Here is a 22,205-nt window from a genome sequence, read left to right on the forward strand (position 1 = left end):
CTGTGGAGGAACCAAACCAAACAAGACAACAAGGGGAAATTAACAGAAAATTTTAATTTTTTCCTGCTTCACTTGATGATCAGTTTGTTTTAGATATCATCAGTTTGACATCAGATGACAGGGATTTTTTTATTCTAAAGGGAATAATAAGCACACATTGTTGTGTTGATGCTGTCAGGTTGTTGTTTTTCCTCTCTTGGCGCAGTCTAACTCAGCTGGAGTCGCATAGGGATGCCATACAATCCTATAGGAAGCGACTCTCGCAGTTTTGACAGGCAACAATTTACCAAGAAATCTAAAAAGGACGTAATCTGGAGGATCTTTTCGCTTTATTAAACACGCGACCGCGATGGATGAAGTCACTGTCAGCGAGAGCATCCCAGATCTGAAAGACATAGAGGTGAAGATCGGACGGAAGACCCCCGAGGGTTTGCTCAGGTGGATGCGGGAAGAGGCGTCTTCTCTCCGGGGAGACGCCAAGCTGACCACCGCTCAGGCTCAGCACGACACCAGCAAGGAGACTGGGAGGAAGAGTTTGGATGAAAAGATCAGGAAACTGAAGATGGAGATGGTAAGACAATTTAGTTCATTATGTGTGTGTGTGTGTGTGTGTGTGTGTGTGTTTGTCTGTCAGACTCTTGTTTTCCAGGATGTGGCATTTTAATGAAGTGACCACCTTATTGAGATATCCTATTGATTGAGAATTGGAGCCAGTCAGCTCTGCTCCACTGGACTCTGTTGTGAATATTTTAACATTTATCAGCAGATCAGTTTATCATGTCTCAGGGATGGTAGAAACTATGCAGCACAGTCATATAGACTACAACTCCAGAAAGCATAGATTAATTAATGAAAAACAATTCTGTCCCAAAAACCCCCCGACCAAGATTAGTTATTTGAAAAAGAAAGAGCCGTAAAATATTAATAATAATAATGATAACAATGATGATTAAATGTCCAGTATTTGTTCTGGATATAAGTGCAGGCCATTTCATGGTAGACATGCCAAATTATGAGCCTATTTAGATAGATAGATAGATAGATAGAAAGATAGATAGATAGATAGATAGATAGTAACTTTATTGATCCTGAGGGAAATTCAAATTTCCAGCATCACAGTTCCATAGTGCAAAACATGTTAGTAAAAAGGCAGTAAAATTTATGACTAATACATAAGATCTCAATATTTTAATGTTTAGTTAATGTGCAAATCATGATAAAGAATATACTGGCCGATCGTACATTTTTTTGAATAACATAAACCACTAATAAACTTAGATTTGTCTTGTTTTTTTAAAGTTATGATCAAGATACATACTGAGCGGGACATTTTTTTTAGTTGAAAAATCAACTTGTCAGTGCTCTCTGGTGGACAAACTATAACGGTGATCCTGCTTCTAAATGACCTCAAACCTAGTTAACATTAACTGCTATGTACTGCTATTTCCTGTTAGGCTACTGATCAGCTGAAATATACACCAATACTCCATATGTCTGCAATATGCTAATATCGGCTTGGGTGGTTTATTGGTGTAATTAATTCTAACTCTAAAATGAAATCTAAAACAGTACTTATGTCAAATGTCCAGAAAAACATCAGCAGTGGAACAAAGATTTAAATAATTTTAAATTTCTCCTTTGACACTGCTACCTGTGACATTTTAGGAAATCCACGTATTCACTTTCCTGCCAAGAGTTAGATGACAAGATCGATACAGTAAAGTCAGCAGCCGGTTAGCTTAGCTTAGCATAAAGACTGGAAAAGGGGAAACAGCTAGCCTGGCTCTTTTCAACGGGGATAAATCTGCTTATCACCATCTATATGGTTCACTGATTAACTCCATATAGGCTATATTGTTTGTTTAATCTGTACAAGAACCAAAGGTTACGTTTTATGGGTGGCTATGTGCCAGACTTATCTGGGAGTAGTGACTTCCTGGAGGCTTGTCGTTAGGGATGCGACGGTGAGGACATTTTCCCATCGGTTAATAAACTTGTGGACATTTTACAAGAAAAGACGGCGCTCAATATGTGTAGAGCACTAACTTTGATATCTACCGTCGGATGGCTGTGTGTCTGGCCTCTCCGGTCCAGCTTTCGCTGCGAGGTCGCAGGTCTCCACTCGGCGACGCTGTGCCGTGCACACCAGTTGTGACCGCTGCGTCCTCCTCACGGTGATTGCCTCATTAACGTTGTGGTTCCCTTATAGCATTGGGTTTAAATCCGAAATATTGCCAAATACGCGTTTTTGCTTTTCACTGACACCAAATCCTCCGCCATCGTCTTGTCTATCAACTCTCTCTCGTCCAGTGTGTGTGAAATATGACTCCTGCTACTCTGAGCTGAGACTCCATACGGAGCAGACGTTTTCACTTTCAGATTGTAGCATCCGTCGTCCGACTATCTATCGATAACATGTCGCTGATACGCCAAAATGAACTAAATGGGTTTTATTTCTATAAAAAAGCAAAACGACATGGGGCCGGTTGGCAAATAATGTAATTGTAATTGTTCTTGTTTACATGGACCCCTCCTCCTCCAAACAGTGGAGGTCTGGAATAATAATGCACTATTTTACTGCTGTTTTGTTTCCCCTACTGTGATTCTGTGTATGTCATACATTTCTGTGGTTGTGACACAGAGCTCATGCACCGCCACCAAAACTCCAAAACAAAATAAGCTCTCCTCTGAGAGAGTTGCTCCAAAACATGTCGGTTACATTCAAACATCCAAAACACATTATCGGTTTTGGTCACGTGTCAGAAATATAAACTTATTTCACTCCAGCGTTGTAGCAACGTCGGCTCATGATGCTGGCAGGCAGCCCAGATACACTTGAGAAATCTGGAGCGTCCTGAAGAGGAAATAGTGCTGCTCTCCCCGCTGTAATTGAACGTTTGCTGATGGAACATCGTCAGCTGCACTTTCAGGAATGTGGGCTTATAAATACTATGTGGCCCTCTTTCCAATATCTTGCATTTAGATGGTTTATGATCTATCGTAGTTTAGTTGAATTTACTCATGACATTAAAATTAGTCTGCACTAGAAATATAACTAAATATAACTAAGTGTTTTTGTTGCCTAAACCTAAAGAAGTCATAGTTTTGTTGCATACACCTAAAAAAGTTGTAGTTTTGTTGCCTAACCCTAAGAAGTCGTAGTTGTGTTACACAACGTTTCATGCAGTTTTACAATATGTTAGAACATGTTGTTTTTAAGTTTCGACAAAAAGAGATAAAAAGTCACGAAACGCATCAAATATCCACAGTGCCTGTAGCACCTTGGGCAACAGCTAGGTGCTAGCTAAAACTAAACAAAACTATCATCACAAACAAAGCATTATTTATTTATCCTACATTTATTGATTCACAATAATCACTCAACATCAGCAGGGGGAAGCGCATAGAAACAGTAGATTAGACCGGGTGTGGGAGGTCGCGACTCGAAAAGGTTGAGAACCACTGTCATAGGGAATGATGATGATTATTAGGCTATCAAAATGGGAATGTTAAAAAGAAATGAAACCTCCGGACACCGATGTCAGACAGTACCCAAGTGTATAGTTGACCAAAGTGCCCAGTTTGGATTCACAAAGCATCCAGAGAGTTTCTATAAATCTGTTGAGAGTAGAGCGCCAGACTGATTTGTTAGCAGTTTGAGCCATTAATCAGGTCTGCTGCAAAAGAGGGAGGACTGACAGAGAAGTGATAAAGAGCCTCTTCCTAACTGAAGGGGTGGGAAACTTCAAGTTGTGTGTGTGTGTGTGTGTGTGTGTGTGTCTCTGTGTGCTTCATTCATCTATGAGAGTGGTGTAATGGGATTGCTGAAGAAGAGTTCTGAGCACTTCCATCAGAAAACTGCTTAGTAAGATGTGCAGTAACGCCTGTGCAGAGTGTCTGCAGAGTATTGCTAAATGGAGAAGCTCACATGCACACACATACTCATGCATGCATACTTATTAATCTGGATGTTTTTTTTTTTTTAAAGGTACAGTGTGTAGGTTTTCATCTAGTGGTGAGGTTACAAATTGCAAACCAACTGAGTTCCCTTTCAACGTGAGCTGCTGAGTGCAAAACCATGGTAACGCCACTTTCCTCGCTCAGTGGCCATCCTTACAACAATAACACTACTTTAGGAGCAACGGAAGTCAGACGGCGGCTGGCGGTACCACGGATTTACACCCTGCGGCTCACATTACCACAGTTTCACAAGTGTGTAGAGAACTACGGTGGTCTTCAGGTAACGTAAAAACGTTAAAGGCTCTCTAGAGCCAGTGGTTGATTGTCCGTTCTGGGCTACTGTAGAAACATGGCGGACTCCGTGAAGAGGGTCCGCTCCCTATGTACTGTAGATATAAAGGGCTCATTCTAAGCTAACGGAAACACGATTCTTCGTTTCAGCTGATTATACACTAATGAAAACAGTTATGAATATTATATTCCATTTCTGCTGATAGATCCTCCAGAAATGTTACGCACCGGTCCATAAAGTGTTAATTTTAAGCAGTAGACTAATATCTGCTTCTTTTTCTCACTTATTTGTGTGAGTGTGTGTGTGTGTGTGTGTGTGTTGTGTTTCACAGTCATCTGTTACTCTGCTGTATCTGTAACCGCACAGCATGGTGATGGTGGGCTGCAGCATCTGTCTGCTGTGAGATCAAGGATGTGTGTGTATCTGTGTGTGTGGGCCTTGTTGTCACTGTGTCACCACTAGTAATGAAATGCTGCTCTGCTTCTTGTTAACTGTCAGTGTGCTCCTTATAGTGAATGTTGGACTGGAACAAACACACTGTTTTTTAACTTTTAAGTAAACTTCACACGACAAAAACACGTTCATCAGCCCGGGTTACTAAGTGAGAGTCAAACTGAATTATTTGACAAATAAGGCAACAATGTCTTTCCCTTTGTGTGTCTAGTGTTATCGTGTACGCAAAAGCACCCTGTGGAGCACTGGCAACGCTATGGGGCTATTGTTTGGTGCCGTTTTGTTTGGGCGTGTGGTGACACACATTCTTGCCAATAGTTTCACACTATTTCATTGATCAACAGTTGGTGGTGGTAAGAAACAGGGCAATGCAAAAGCAAAAGGCAGGGAACAATGGAAGCAAATAAGAGACATAAGTATTTGAATTATAACAGCCACTGAATACTGAAAGGGTGATTCCATCTTTTCCAGGGTTTTGAAATGGAAACGCCCATTCAGCTGTTAGCAAAAAGCAGAGATGTAGGTTACCAAAGTAAGCTAATCAATAAGGTTATGAATAATGTGAATGCTAGCACTAGCTGAGTTAGCTGAGCTAAGTTTGGTTTTATGAATACTCTTGTGTTCTGGGAGTGTGTTCTTGTGAATGTACTGTAGTCTGGTGACTTTGATGAGAGTGTTATAACGGCTTCAGTTCTCTGTCGGAAAGGGCTGTCTGACGGCGATGTACTTATATCTCTTAGTTGCTTCATAAAAAGAAGACTGCTAGTTAGCAAATGTGTATGCAAACAATGCAGGTTTTGAAATGTTCAAAAAATCTACTTTGCAAATGTTTTATGAAGAAGAAACTGCATTAAACACGTTTGTCAGACGTCAAGGATAGACACAATGCATTATGATGATGACGGACAGTTTGCTGTTTAAAAAGAGGTATGGCATGATACTGATCAGACCACACTGATTATTTTCATCACCAGTTAATCAGTTTTCTATTCATTGTTTAGTCCAGTGGTTCCCAAACTTTTTCACATCAAGACCCCTAAATCTAACAAAAAGTTAGACCACTGACCCCCATTTGATACGATTTTTGCTTTTAGATGTTTAAATACAGACAGTGTATGAAATCCATGACCAAAATAGTCATACACTCTGTTATTGTGTTACTTATGGATGGATTTATAGTGAAATTAAATGATTCCCCTTTTTGCTGGGGAAACCCTGGAACCCCCTCGAGGACCCCTGGGGGTTTAGTCTATAAAATGATAGAAAATACTGAAAAATGTCCATCACAATTTCCCAATGGGATGTCTTCAGATTTCTTTTGTTCCACCTACTGCCGAACTTTTCCACTAATTGATTCAACAACTAATGTTATGGTGCTTTCATCATTGTTCTTGCAATAATATGTCAGAGAAATATATGGAAGAGATCAAATATACAGAAACGTGTAGAAAGCGTACTTCATTAGTGAAAAGGCGTTTGGTGTGATCTTCTTAGCTGTCTGATATCTGTCTGCGGCGCTGATGGGCAGTATGGTAGAGAACATTTTACAGCACTGTTAGCTGAAGTCAAATAAACATTGTTATTAATGTTTTTAGTGTAGATGTTCATCTCTGTGGGAGCAGTTTTAAAGCTTCCGTCTTGTGCATTTGTCTCCAGCTGTCTAATGGAAGACAAACTCTCCTCTCAACTAAACAGATTTATTGGATACAGAGACACTCCTTTAAAACCACACAAGACTGGCAGTCAGCCACACACACACATGCACACACACACTGAAGGCCCTTTGTATACTAGCTGCTTTGTGTATGTTATACATGATCAGCACCTGTATTTCAGCTATCAAAGGGAGACATACAGGATGAATGCTTTGTTATTGCTCATATATCATTCTTCCTTCCTTCCAGCGTTTCCCTGTCAATCTATCTCTGTCTTCCACTTCTGGGCAGATGAATGACATTGCAAAGTCAGCTTTGAGTGTAGAGCTGAGCTGTAGGGAATCAAAATCTAGTCTATTTAATCTTCCTTCACTATCTGGCTACTGGCTGTCTCCTCAAACACTTTGTCTAATGAAATTATTGCCTATCGACCTGAGCTCCTTTATTTATCCGTAACATTTTATTTTCAACCCTGTCTCAGAGAAATTATGTTTATATACTACAAATTTGTTTTCCCAAATATGTTTTAATAGAGAAAAGAATTGCTGCTGGATTATGTTCACAAGAAAAATGTTTTCTTTTTGTAAGTGAAGGAAGCGCTATGTTTTTTAATTGCTTGCAAGTGGTAGGAAGAATGGAGTGGAAGGTCGGCGTACAAAGTGCAGGACTGTGACATTGGAGAGTCCTGTGTGTAATTGGGTTTAGGCAACAAAAGCAGTTTGGTCAAGGTTAAGGAAAGATCGTGTTTAAGTTAACACATACGGTCTCATGCTTCAAGTTAGGGCTGCACAATGAATTCAATATTAATCGCAAACACGATTTTGGCGTCCCACAATTAAATGAACATGATCGACTGCGATATTGACATTCATAGAAAACTCTGCTGCATATCAAATCAAGCGCTTCAGCCAGCCACCAGGGGGCAATCGACATGTTTTGGCTTCACGTTTGGGGAGCTGTCATGCCTCTGAACGTGCACCCTACAGAGGCAGCCTGTGAACGACTTTCCTGAATGTTGCGGCTACAATCCAGAGTAGAAGAGTAATACATTACTCATTTTAACAGAAAGCAGACTGTTAGTTGGACCCGTCCACCTTCCCTCCTGCACACTATGTCTTTCTCACTTTTTATTCTACGTCACTAGCTCTGAGCGTAGCATATTTACGGGGATGCGTGTAACATGTATTTTCATTTGGTCAGACTCGTAGCCTATACTGTGCAATAAAATTCTGAATGTTGCGATCCAAACCGTAGTCTGCAAAGGACAAACAGAACAAAAGAGAGGGACAACAAAGCTTTAATCAGTCAAATACAGAAACACAAAATAGAAAATGAGACAAAAAAGAAAGATGAGCAGATATTTTACGGATCATTTAGAGGTGAACGCAGACAGATGGAGCAGCTGGAGGTTTACAGAGAGATGGGGTCCGACCTTCTGCTGTCTATTGAAACTATAGGGACTCTGCAAGGGCGCTGTATGTCTGCAGAGTTAGATTGGGAAGGTGAAACGACAGACAGTGACACCAGGGGACATGAGAGAGAGAGACGGGTGTTTATTTTGCTGGTGTACGAGAGAACGAGTGTGTGTTTGTGCTGTCCCTGCTGGCAGTGATTCAGCTGTCTGTTAGGTTGCTGTGTGACATTGGGAAGCTGTTTTCGTGTGCGTCATGGATCACGCTTCAGCTGCGCATACGTTATCACGTTGCACCATATCATGACTGAATGTCTGTGTTTACACAATCTGTCGATATTGAAAAGGCATTATTACTGTACACTTAAAATTCCCCCTAAAGAGAGGATGATCTGATCAGGATTCATTTTGCATATTGATGAAGGTCTACCATAACAACTAATATATGTAAATATGTATTATAACTTAATAAGGATAATTGTGTTTTATTACAAGTTGTCATTGTCATTTTTGATTATGATAGCTCACCAAAATAACTGATGATTTCATTGCAGTGAAGACAGATGGAGTTACTCTCCCCCACAGAAACACTGCTCCTGAACTGCCTGAAAAGCCTTGCTTGAAGTCCTGCCTTTTCTTCCCTAACGTGGTGATGTCACCAAGTAACACACTTAGTTAGAGTGCAGCTGGAGTGGAGTCCAAAGAGTTTGGTTAGGTTGACCAATCAGAGCAGACTGGGCTTTTTTTGGGATGGGGGGGCAGACAGAGCATTTCAGAAAGGTAAAAAAGTGGTGCTGCAGCACAGCCGGTATGAGAAGAGTAACATAATACGTCCTCTGCCTGGATACAACCAAGGTTCAAACATGTGACCCAAAACACTGCACCACAATTTGCTCTGCCACAAAATCCAAATTTTGACGGAAAAAATGTCCAAGAAAGTGTCCAAGGAAAACTACAGTCTGACAGAAAACCAAAGTCCAACAAAATATCCATCCAATAGTAAACTTTCCAACAGTGTTCTCAGTGTGAAGCTGTTGAAGGGACGTCTGATGTGTTTGGGAGTCGTAGCACATTCAGGATCTCACTGGTTCTTTCTAGTTTCAAAGAGGTAGAAATAGGTCAGTCAAAGTCAGAGACTGAAACACACCTTCAGTTAAATTCCCTCATGCAGAGGAGATCACTGAAGTGTTACCATCAGTCATCTTCTCCAGATTTGTATTCAGTGCTGAAGCTCAGTGGTGTTACACTGAGGCACCATGTGCTCCAAGTACACACATATAAGGACCACAGCTACTTTTTTTCAATGTTAGTTTATCTATTATGCACTTAAAATAAAATCATTAGATTATTTAGTCTATGGAATGTCAGAAATATTGACAGATGCCTGTCACCAGATCCCAAAGTTGCTTATTTTGACTGACAAATGACCAAAAATACAAATTTAAAGGACCAGTGTGTTACAATTTGGGGGATCTATTGGCAGAAATGATATGAATTAGTATGTTTTCTTTAGTGTATAATCACCTGAAAATACGAAACGTTGAAACAAAATGTTTTTGTTACCTTAGAATGAGCCATTCACATCTACATAGAGAGCGGGTCCTCTCTTCATGGAGTCCGCCATGTTTCTACAGTAGTCCAGAATGGACAAACCAAACTTACTGGTAACTTTTCCTGCTTGGGCCGAAGTTGATAACGTTACTCGCTTCAGTCGCCACCTCTCTCTCTCTCTCGCTTCACCACTCACTTCCCATGTACACACACATTCTACGCACTGGCTCTGCTCCAACTGGCTCTAGAGAGGGCCAGTCGCGTTTTTGCGTCCGCCACCGTAGCTCTCCAACACGCTTGGCACACGGGAGAGGTTTCATTTGGTTGTGATCTCCTCAACCTACCACTAGATACCGCCAGATCCTACACACTGGAGCTTTAAAGTAGTACAAAAGTTAAAGAAGCAGACAAATGAGATGTTGCAGCATTATTTTTTCTTGTCTTAAACAGTTACACAATTATCCAATAGTCATTGTTTACCATTCAGTGGATCAGTTATTTGATACGTATATGTATGTATATGTACGTAATATGTATACAAATTTAGTTTGATATTCTCGTATAATCATTTATCTGAAATGTTCCACTCATTTGGATTTCTACATTGTAGAAATATGTGTCATGAAAACAGTTCAGAAGGCAGATTACTCCACTATTATAACGAAAATGTCATTTAATTTGAGAAAACTCCTGAACCAAGTGACATTTCACTCATTTTGAAGATTTATTTGATACTAAATATTGTTTGCAGTGCAAAGGCAGGAAAATGAGCTTTCCAGAGCCCTATGGATCAGCCTGGAGGAGCTTGGCCTTGCGCCTGAGCAGGAAAACTGAAATCTGTTTGGCACAAAACTGAGAAAAGATGATTAATGTGTGTTTCAGTTCGCTCCCTGCTCTCATCCTGACTGGTGTCACATAAAAACCTTTTGGCCTCAGTTTGACCTTTTTCATTCAAGTGGGCCGTCTCTATAATGAGTCCATTTGATTCCATCGTAATTAAAGGCTGTAATCAATCCGGAAATAATTAAAAGATAAATTCATTTCCTGCAGCATAACACACAATATAAGACACAGTTGGTGTGTGTATGTAAACTGGATGGATTCCAGTGTTGGCACAAGGATAGACATGCAGGCATTTTTAATAAAAAATTATGAAACAGTTTGCATAAGGGACATATTTGCACATCTTTATTTAGTAATATAATGCAATATTGTTTTTGTATTTTACAATGTTGATTTCTAGTTTGGTAACCCACTGATTTTAAAGATAAAAGACAGCATTGCTGTTACACAAGCAACACTAGTCCTTCATTTTAGATAATGAAAGGAGCTAATCTGGCTTTTGGTTACATTTCTGCTTGTTTTTCCCTGTTTTATTTTACAGTTATTCACTGAAACTGTTCTTTCTTAGAAACTGTATTATGATTAATTATGTGCACTTTCTTTGCTCTACCAACTGTATATTATAATGCAACGTATCCTCATACCTCAACGGTTCATATGATATATACGAAAAGTTATTCCTCATTTTTCTTGCGTTTTCCTACAAATATCCAGCAACACGCGACGCACATGTCAATTTACCCTCATTTTCAAAATAAACTTCCATCTTCACAGGAAACAGCTTGGTTAGCTTTAGGCAACAAAATTACTTAGTTAGGTTTAGGAAAAGATTGTGGTTTGGGTTAAAATAACTACAGAAGTGGTGTAACTGACAAATAAATCAACGTTGACTTCTGGTTTCCTGGGCAAAATTCAGTGTTTTTTGAACCTCACATCCACCCTATAATTTCCCTATGCTTAGTTTGTTGCTTTTTATACTTCCTGGTTCACAGTTACATGGATTAAATATGAATTGATTATACGATTACTATATTATGGGATATATACGAATTGCAGTGCATTAGTTTTCGTAGGCAAGGTTTACTGATGAATAAGTCAGAATACACACTGCTGGTATGTATTTCACAGACTAGTATTATTCAGCGTTTTAAAATGGATGTAAACTGTCAAATTTCGGAGTCTACATGTTATTGTGGATTCAAATGGTTTTGGTTTGTTTATGACACACATACATCGACTGTTTTTTGCTGAATAGAATATGAAGTAAAATACAGCCTTCCCACTAAAGAAGAATAAGTAAAACAGTGAAGTGTGAGAGTGACCATGACTATGATAACTATATTGTCTGAGAGCGCAGCAGCAGCGTGAGCACAGACTGGCGGAGTGCTCGGCTTCGTTAGCATTGATAGCCTTGTGCCACCTCAGCGCTGACAGGCATAGAGCTACTTTTACTGCCACCCTCATTAGACGCTCAGTCTCTGCCAGCTGAAATAAACCTCAAACCTCAAACCTGAACCCCACCCCAAATGTCTGACTGTGCCCCGGGACGCCAGCCCGTTTACAGCCACACACACACACATGGATGGAAAGCTGTGGTTGTTGATCATCTTTGTCTGGCAGCTCCTCCCTGCAATGTGTGCTTTTATGTGTGTTTTCATGTAGGTGGATGGATGGGATGAATAAGCAGATCTATATATGTATCTTCTATTTTATGTTTTTCCCTTTTATCTCACGCTCTTTATTTCTTTGTCCTTCATCTCCTGTTGTTAGAGCGGTGTCTGCCAGTTTTAATTTAGCAAATCTGCACCACATTGACCACACGACTCATTTTTTTTACATTCTGCTTCATCTCAACTGTTCCAGGTGTCTTTTCTGCATCTAAGATGATGTGTGTATGCCTGCGTGTGTTCCTGTATGTAGTGATTTGAGGACAAACATCTTTTTACTGTACACAGTCACGTTGTAACATTACAAACGCTTTTGTCCAAAAAAGTGCATTCAAACTCAAAACTAACAAGTTGAAAGTGCAACCCTTCCCAATAAACAGCTAACAGCTGTTCATAGAGCTACAGTCAGATGGGAATAAGTGTTAGCATGGGGCGTCGATGTGTAGCCTGAAAAAAGTTTCAGCCTTGTGGAGTTTCTTCCCCCATCGTAGGACAAAAAGCTGGTCCCCGCAAGCTTAACCATCTATGTATTTTTGGATTAAGACTTGGTTTTTGGTTCAAATTAATGTTATGCTTGGGTTAAGGTTTGAGGAAGGGTTGGGGTTAGGTATTTAGTGGTTATGGTTTAGGTCTGGGTAAGTCAATATCCTCATAAGTCATGTAAACAATCCACTTAATGGTTCAAGTCAATTAGATTAAGTAACAGTGTTTGAGTCAGTGATGTAGGCCCATATCACATGGGCATGGGTAACATAGTGGGCTGTAAGTAACAGTGTTGTCGAAACTGGTTCCATATTGTATATATGAAGTGGAGATAGTCACCGTGATGTCACCCATTGGTTTGTGGACTGCCGTTTTGAACCCTCGAGTTCGGTTGCCATTTTGGTTTTTGGCTGTCGTCATGTCGGCTTTTTACAACCAGAAGTGACACCAGAGGGTGGAGCTAAGTACAACCGAATGCTGAATAACACATTTCTAGGCAACCAAAATGTTACAATTAACTTTCATGAATTGAAAACACACTGTGAATGGGTTAAAGTTGTAAGACGTAAACACGGACAACTCCCAGACCGGACAACGCCGTGGTAGCGACTGGTCAACCACAAGTTAGCCACGCCCTAAAGCATACCCTGCTTTATGGTCTATTTGACTCTAAATGGGACCATAATGTATTAAATGAACATCATGCTGTATTGAAGAAGACTTGAAACTAGCGATTGAGACCATAAACTCATGTTTCCATGGAGTTTCCCACTGGATGGTTCCCAACCTTTGTGGCTGTCGACTCCTTGAAATGAAGCAGCTTGTGACCCCTCATCAAAGATTATTGCCTTAATGTGGACCAAAGGGGGATTTTTATAATTTGAAGGATTTTTAGAAGTCTGAAGAGGTGGAAGTATCTAATATTTCACATGAAAAAGCAAAACATTAGAGAAAAATAAACATATTTGTGTAACAGATTTTCTTATCATCATGTGACCTCTTAGTTTGATCTAAGGACCCCTCATGGGCTTCCAACCCACACTTTGGAAACCACTGACCTAAATCACCCATCTACCGTATGACATTTTAACCACAGTGGACCTGATACTGAGAAAGATGAGGGTAAGAGACGACTAAATATCCTAAAGTAGTTTTACCCTACACAGCCAGCAGTCACTGTTCTGAATGGTGAATGGTTTAAACAAAGGTTAACCACCTCCTACGCATAGGGATGATGTATGGGACGTATTATTTTCTGTCTATGCACAGTTTTCCTTGTAGAGGGAAGAATCTTGGGCTCTTAAACACAAGGAGAGGGGTTTCTGTTCTGAGGATCATGACCGAAACAGCATACAGACTACATCTACAATGATGCATCGCTCCACTGGAGCTAACATTATGCAGGATCAAGAGATAAACAGCTTTGGCTTGTTGGAAGGATCAATACGTTCCTCTCCACTGGTTTATTGACATAACCTAAAGGGTCATAGGACCCTATGTAGGAAATAAGAGAGGTATATAAAGACTTGTAAAGGCTGGAGAGCAAAGGTGTTAAGGAACTGCACTTAACACTGCTTTAAGTGCAGTCTTTGACCACTTACTGTATATGTGAGTTTTGCTTTGAAATCTATAAGAATTATGTACGGTTAAGCTTTACAGTTTGTGTAAGAACATGCAATGTTTGTGTAATTTGTCTTAGTGTGATTGTTATGACTGGGGCCACTGTTATCAACGTATCCTCATACAACAGTTCATATGATGTCTTACGGAAAAGTTTTTCCTCCGTTTTCCTACGAATGTTCAGTAACACTTGTCAATTTTCGTTTGTTACATGCATACAGTCTTTTCAAAATAAACTTTGAATAAACAGTTTATACTTCTGCTCCATTATATTTAAGAGGAAATGTTGTACTTTTTACTCCACTGTGTTTGCCTGACAGTGAGAGACTTTCACTTGTAATGGAGTATTTTACAATGTAGTATTGGTACAAAAACATATATTGTAAGTGTCATTTTACAATATGAATCCAGAAAACAGAGTACAGTAACAGAATACAGTCACCTTGAGAAAGAAAGAGACACTGACCCTCTGTGGGGCCACAGTGAGAGGCAGAAAAGGTAATAAAGAAAAAAATTATTACGTGGAGGAAACTGAGATACTGAAAGACGAAAGGCTAAAGCTCTGAGAGAGGATGGTTATCTGCAGAGAGGGGTCGGAGGATAGCTTTGAATGTCGGTGCCATATATCACCTCTTGGCCCCGCACTTCACCGCAGACCTCTGCTAATGTATTCTGGGGAGGAATTTTCCATGACCGCAGCCGTCTCTTTCCTCTTATTCATCGTTTAGCTTTTTCAAACTCACACACACACATTAGATGACACCAGTGGCTGTTATTTCTGATTAATCATTACTTTATTTATTATACCATATGATATCATGACTAAATACGTGTTTGAGTATTTTTGCACAATTTACAGGGCATTTAGACATCTTCTTAAATATTTTCTTTCTTGATTTTCTTTTTTTTATGTGTCATACTTTCCACTGTATCAAATTTCCGTCTCTCAGCAGCTTCTCCTGCAGAGTTAGTTTCGGTCAAATGTCCCTGTTAACACATTTAAACAGCTTAATCCACCACTTCTCTAAACCCTCTTTTTCCAGCTTGTCCCTCTTTCTATTTTCTTTTATTTCAATCTCTGGTTACTGCGTATACTCGACCCGCCTGTTTCTGTCATACTTAACCTCCAATTATGGTTTAATAGCATTATAATGGTGTTTGCACTGCTTAAATACATATCTGCAGAGTCCTGGTGGTTCAGGTTTATAGTTTGTCTGGTTCTCATATATATCATTTTGATTGCAAACTATCAAAACATGAACGCAATGAAAATAGTCGTAAGCTTTGTAACTTCATCCATATCTCCTTTTTTATTTCTCCACAGGCTCACTTGCGCTCAGTGGACGTGAAGCTCTTGCAGCAGTTGCTGGCGGTCCATGAAGGCATCGAGGCAGTGAAATGGCTGCTGGAGGAGCGCAGCACGCTGACGAGCCGCTGCAGCAGCTTGACCAGCAGCCAGTACAGCCTGGGCGAGGGCCCCGACACCTCCTGGAGAGGCTCCTGGAGCAGCCTGCAGGACCCCAATGAGAAGCTGGATAACATCTCCATCGGCAGCTACCTGGACACCCTGGCGGATGACATGGACGAGTACTGCCCCTCCAGTTCGGAGTCGGTCATCTGCTCCAACGCGCCGCTGGTCTCAGAGGCTACTGCTGGGGGCCGGACAGGGGGAGGCCCCGGGGTCGCGGTCACAGCAGCTGGAGTAGGAGCTGGGGTGGGGGTGAGGCCTGGAAGTGGGATTCTGGCTGGGCCAAATGAAAATGGATCTGGGGTTGGAAATGGGATGGAGGTGAAAGGTGGACCAGGGACTGCTGTTATCAGTGCTATCACTGGGATTGCTGGGACTGAAGCTGGGAAACCAGCTGTTCCTCTCCAAGCCAAGTCTGAGAGCCCCAAGCAGGACGCTCCGGTCTGGACGAAGGCTTCAGAGACGGTTAAAGGAAGCTCCGTTACCAAGGACAACACCCAGACACAAGCTGTTAAGGCTAATGGCGTCCTGGAGAAACCAGTCACGCAAACAGGCAGCCCAACCCGCCTCCGCCTCAACGAGAAACTGGGAACCGGCCAGAGCCCCAAACTCAAACCTTACAAAAACGGAAAGATCGACTTGGATACTTGCAAAATGAACGGCAAAATGCATCTGGAGTACGACGCGCACTGGCGGTGGGTGCAGTCGCAAGAAGATGTGACGTTTTTGTAAGGAGGATAATAACAGAGGGGACTAAAGCCACTATTGACCACTCCCTCTGTAACATCAAAGACCAGATCACTGAAGGACAGAAGAAGAAGAGTGAACTGCTGTTATGAAATTCACATAGCGAGGCTCTCCTTGTTGAAAGACACTGGGTTTGAAAGACAAAGAATAACTTCTTTTTGTCCTGTTGTTCCTTCCTGTGACTGCACTAACTTTCTATAAAACATTGATGTCAGTATTAAGGTGGATGCACATTTCAGGATTTTGACTAGCCAAACTGGGCTGCTTGCCTCACACAAACATAGGAAAATCAATTTTAAAATCCTGCGTCATAGTTTTTCTCAGGTTCTTTCTTTCTATTCCCTGATTTCTTTTCTTTTCTTTTCCAAAGCACAGTGAGATGATCTGCCGGAGAGCTGAAACATGATTTTAGATTGCTTGACAAAGTACATCAACCAATGTAAATTAGAAGATTTTAATTATATTTTGATCTTCTCATCCAGAAAAATAATACCCATGAGCTACAATTTTTTTACTCTCAATCTAAAATCTAATTAAAACCCAGGGGCACAACAAAGATTTCTAACCCCCTTAAAGAATATTGCTCTGGGATCTTCTTAATTACTTCATACGCCCTGTGGTGGACCTGATAGAGATGATTGTACTGCTTTTAAAGGGATAGTTTGGGTATTTTGAAGTGGGGATGTATGAGGTAGTCCATCCATTAGCATATTTATATTATATATATATTTATATTATATATATATATATATATATATATATATATATATATATATAGTAGGTTAGCCACCTAAAAGAAAGACTCACCTAAAATGTATATATCTATTTAAGTGTACGCTATATTCAGAATATTTTCCAATGGCGAACTGAACTGAGAGTGTCATCATAGCCTGCTGGCTTTGGAGAGAGCATAGATAAGTTTCAATTTCAGTTCAGTTCTCCGTTGGAAAGGAGAAGGAAAGGGCTGTCTGACGGCAAGATAAAGTGGTGAAAATATTCTAAATATAGCGTACACTAAAATGGATATTGATTTTTTTAAAGTCTTTCTTCTAGGTGGCTAAAATGTTTTCTGCCACAGCACTGTATTGCTTTGCTCCAGTGTTGGCACTCCTGTCTGTTTCTCCAAGCTTGGAGCGTGCCGACCATCATCTACTGTAAGTAATACATCTACTATGGATAAGTACCTCATACAACCCCACTTCAAAACACCCAAAGTATCCCTTTAAGTTAGTGGAAGACCAAAGTTTTCCCCTATCAACCCATTATGTTTCAATTTATGGTGTAAACCCTTTGTCTTAGACAATATAACTGAACATTTGATGGTTATAGACACTATTACATGATAAAATATGAAAATATTAAACACCTTTTGATAAAATATGTGAGCGTGTTTCTCCAAAAATTTGTAGTTGCCTGAACAAAAAGTAGAGGATATTAAACTAAAAGACTGAGGTTAGTAAAAGTTTCCCTCATTGAGAAATAATGTACCCACTGTTCGCATTTGTGTCTTTGTGGAGCTAAAGTGCTTAACCAACCATCTGCAATATTGTATATTCACTGAATGGCAATACAGCTACTCTGTTCATCAGGAACTAGTCGTGACTGGTTGTAGGCAAATATTGAATATGGCTGAATATTTCGTTTTTCTTTGAACCGTTATGGTAACTTGTGTATGTTTTTCTAAGCAGATGTTGTGCCTGATTGGTGTAAACCTTAACTACATATGCCTGTACTTTTCCCTACTGAGAAGATTGCACTGCTGTTATGATAATCTGAGTGTTTTGACTCATTTTTTTATTATTTTTGCCTCCTCCTGGCCTCTTGCTTGCGTGTACAAATGGCTAGACCAACCAGTCTGTGTGAGTGTTGACTGGTAAACGTGCTGGCTGGGTGGATGTTGCATGCCCTGCGCTGAGAGCTTTAGTGGTTAAATCATGATGCGTGGAAGACCTAAAACAATCAGAGAAGAAAAGCAATATTTCTTGAAGCCTTTCTAGTGGCTTACATAAGCAGCCTATTCTCAGCAAATCTAATATTATTATCTGTTCTTCAGGAGTTTCCAAGACTACTGACAGGGAGAAGATGTGTGTGTGTGTATGTGAGAGAGAGAGAGACAGATGCCGACTGCCTGCCTGAGCACAGCTGGCCTGTCAGGTTTGGATAAGAATAGATGAGTCCCAAAGGTTTTAAAGCGTTTTCAGCTCATTCATCATGGCGTTACCGCATCTCCTACCAGCCTGCAGTTAGACATGTTAATGCTGGAGAGCGACACGTTTGATAAACGGAGGGGAACGTGTTACATAATCAGAACATAACTTTTTATCCTAGTAGCTTGTCAAAAAAACCTCCTTGTAAAAGACCTCCTCCTCATTTCAACTTCACTTCAATTGTTACTTTGATCTGGCTCTGTTAACTGCTTGTATTAATATACAATGCAACGAGTTGTTATAACATGTTGACTTGGAGTCAACTAAAGCCGGTCCATCTTCGATCAATCTACTTTCTGCAGGTCTCAAAGAAGTCTTTATAGGCAGCTACAGTAAGATGTTGAACTCAGCATCTCTATTTGTTTGAGCCACTGAAGTGTTCCCTCTCTCCTCCTCCGCCTCCTCCTCCTGCCTTTCTTTTCATCCTACTTTCCACCACCACACTGGTTGGATGGAAATGCTCAGTCTGTGCCAACACACAAATCATGCACACACAATGCCCTCTCGCTTTTGGGACAGCACCATAAAGCCGGCACCACAGAAACAGCAACTGTAGGCTGTCCGGCCCTGGAGACAGGGAAGGAAAACTGTGCTCAAACTGGACCTTGAACTCTTGGACAAAGTTGGACAATTTAAAAATATTTCTTCTTTCCCTTTAAATCTCTTTTGAATACAAAAAGAAATGCATCTGTCCATCCCTAGATACGTATTTCAACCATGATATATATCATCCAGCCACAGACATGAAGTCATTTGAAACCTCCTTTCCTTTTTAACATATGTGCTGGCTGTGAAGCAACGTTGCATGCCAAAGAGACTGTCTGCTCTGCTAGTTTGTGGTTTTCTTTCCAAATTTGCCGAGCCATATGGGAAAAAAAACCCTACATTTTAGTGCTGGGAACAAACCTGTAAAACACATTACATCAAGCTATATGTCAATGAAGGTACACTGCAGCCCAAGATGTCATGTGTTTTCAGTGGGCACAATCCAGTTTAAAATTAGAATACGTTTTAAACCGCTCGTTGGCAGAGATTTAATGAGTGCTGAGGTGCCAGGAGAAATCGCTTGTGGCCTGATTGTTTTTGAAAGAGGGATAATAGCTGCTGTGTGTGTGCACGGATAAGAATGGAAGTGTTACTAACTGGCAAGTGTGTGGAAAATACCTTTCATTCAAAGCTTTCCAGTGTTTTTCAGAGGGTATGGAGGTAAACACAACCCGATGGGCTCCTTCCGTCCGATCCTTTTATCATGCCCAGGATTTATCAGATGCCCAGTGCGTAGTGTGTTTGCCTTGGCTTCAGGTGCCAGGCACCCTCCAGCTATTCTGGGCAACAAGACAAACAGCATGATTACATAGACGAGTGGATGGCCACACGGTTGCCATGACAATGAGAGCCAGCAGGCTTCAGCTCTAGTGGCGTCATAAAACAATGCTCACTGCGGCGCTAGTGGCGGTATAGCAGTTACTGTTACTGAAAGATGGGAGGTGAGATGAAAGAGAAGAGACGAGACGACTGGTGATGTCAGAATAATAACCAGTAGAAGGATGTTTAACACTTTTATAGATGATTTGTGATGAATCCTGATCACATTTTCAGGTACCTCTTCATAATAAGGCACCCTTTATAAAAAGGGTTATAAGTTTCAACCAATAGTTTTATTAATGTCTTTTTTTTTCTAATTTGTTAATGTTTTATAGATCAATTTTAAACCATTAATCATAACAACTTGGGTTGCCAGGTAAAGAAAAATCCCTTATTACTAGAAAAAGGGCTGCAGACAACCTATTAACACTTATATCCGAAGACTAAATAAAATTATAACCTATTATAACGGATCTATAAAGCATTAAGTGATTTATTAAACATTAACAAAGCTATTACTTATAACTTAGAAACACTTAATTATTGGTGCCTTATTAGAAAGTTGTACCCATTTTCATTATAATCTTCCAAACATCAGCGTGAAGATTTAATACCCAATGTATTAGTTATTAAATAACAGTCATACGGGCTGACTGAGGGATTGTGAATTAATCTGGCTGCTACAAAAAGTTTAGGTTTCTTATCGCCTTGGACAGCTCAGTATGTATTTGTGCATAAGAATTGCATAAATAAGTCTTTTCCTAAGTTTAACAAGACGTGTAAAACAAATATACATCATACCTGCACTTGCTGAGTGCAAAAAACTGTAATTGTGATGTCTGCATCCCTCTCACATCACTGTTTATCCAACCCGATCTCATGTGAAGGCATAGGTAAATAGCATGACATTTTAAGGACATTCTGCGTATCATTTATACGCCACATCGTTACCGTGAAATGGTCGCAGTTATGTTTATGCAACAGAACTACGGTAACAGCCTCAGTTATGTTTAGGCAACAAAATCACTTAGGTTAGTTAGGTTTAGAAAAAAGGTTGGGCTCAAAATAACTACGTAAACAGCGTAACAGAAGTATGGAAAACACGTCACAAACGTCACTAAAAACACGTCACTAACGTAATTTCAAAATATCTCAACAGCACTTTGGGACACAGACACTGGTCTCCTGGTTGAAAGTCCTGCGTTTGTTGGACCCATCCAGCTCCCCTCCCCTCCCCTCCCACCATAAGCAGTCTCTCTCACTTTATATTCTAATTCACTAGCTCTGAGAGTAGCATGTTCACGAAGATGCATTTGCTTTGCAGTCAATACAGATTACATGGCGTACACATGACACGCCAAAAGCAACAATGGCGTTGTTATTGCATGCAGAATGACTGACAAAGTAGAGTTTTATTCATACGACCGAGCTGGTTAATCCAAATTTTCTACTTTATTACATTAGGAATAAAACTCCTGATAGTTCTGTACCCAACAAAGAGACAATTTGGGCCCAAAACATACTTTTTCTAATGTCATAAAGAGAGTTTTTAACAGTGTTGAGAGTCCTTGAGAGGCAGACAACAATATGCAAATGCAGTAAATCACTGTACATTAAGTGATATTTGCTTACTTCTTTTCATACTCCCCACTGCTCTGTTCTTGCATTAGCATACAGCTCAGCCACTCTTTCTATTAGCCACCTGAAATGTTGTCATGAGCGCTTTTCCTTCAAGTTTTGTGCATTTTTGAGAAGCTAAAGACAGACTGGTTGTGTTTCCCTGGAGGCAGAATAGAGGCATAAACAGTGAACTGAACGGCGATGCACACAGCATGCAGCTAAAAGGAAGCTTCCGCTCCCGGTGTCCTGCTGTTTTCTTCCTTCCTCTTATACATACACAAACACACACAAGCACAATTCATCCCAGGACTGACGTGGGTCTCTTGATACCTGACAGCTCCTCAAAGAGCACCATTAAGCATTTCCTTTCCTTGAATCTTATTTATCCCTGTGTGTGTGTGTGTGTGTGTTTTATTCACATACCAAACTACTCAAAGAAATGGAAGTGAATCAAAATAAACCCCACTGAGTGCACACTGAATCGGGTCCAAAACTATACTGAGGCAACACAAAGCTTAGAGGAAGGAAATATAAAAGCCAGAGAGATCGACTGCAGTTCACTGGATCAGTCCAATCAATATCCTGCTTGAGTGAGTGGAACGGTTTTTATCTCCATGGTACGATGCATTTTTATTATTTTGTTATGCAATGTGTCCAGAGAAAAAGTTTATTTTTTTCTTTGTAAAGTGGAAATGTTCGACAAATAACTGATTATGTTCATTAATGTGGATAATTATATTATGCAGTATGTAAATTATACAAGCTTATCCAATGATTAAAGATATTTTAAATGTTTTTGCTTGTGTTTTTATTCCCTCATCGAAGTGGGAGATCACAGTAATGTTGCTCATGAAAACATCAGC

General features: G+C 40.3%; 2 protein-coding genes and 1 long non-coding RNA gene across 8 annotated transcripts in view; 2 read left to right on the forward strand and 1 right to left on the reverse strand.

Annotated features, from left to right (window-relative positions):
- The window catches only part of ttc22 (tetratricopeptide repeat domain 22), a 49,648-nt gene that overhangs the window by 11,958 nt on the left and 15,485 nt on the right, over positions 1-22,205 (reverse strand). Inside the window, exon 3 of one of the 6 annotated variants that reach the window (XM_037770419.1) lies at positions 19,522-19,677. The exons of 4 other annotated variants lie outside the window; for them this stretch is intronic. The gene's annotated coding sequence lies outside the window, so the exon portion shown is untranslated. Of the gene's footprint in view, positions 1-19,521; positions 19,683-22,205 lie in introns of all 6 variants that reach the window. One more of the 6 variants, XM_037770418.1, reaches the window with a different exon arrangement.
- lurap1 (leucine rich adaptor protein 1) lies at positions 11-16,910 on the forward strand. Its single transcript, XM_037770422.1, has 2 exons — positions 11-571; positions 15,260-16,910. The coding sequence occupies exons 1-2, from the start codon at positions 350-352 to the stop codon at positions 16,133-16,135; spliced, it is 1,098 nt and encodes a 365-aa protein (XP_037626350.1). The 5' UTR covers positions 11-349; the 3' UTR covers positions 16,136-16,910.
- Positions 17,242-22,137, forward strand: LOC119488619. Its single transcript, XR_005206995.1, has 2 exons — positions 17,242-20,910; positions 21,030-22,137. It is a non-coding gene; the product is annotated as an uncharacterized LOC119488619 (long non-coding RNA).

This window comes from Sebastes umbrosus, chromosome 5, assembly GCF_015220745.1.
Source record: "Sebastes umbrosus isolate fSebUmb1 chromosome 5, fSebUmb1.pri, whole genome shotgun sequence".
NCBI lineage: Eukaryota > Metazoa > Chordata > Actinopteri > Perciformes > Sebastidae > Sebastes > Sebastes umbrosus.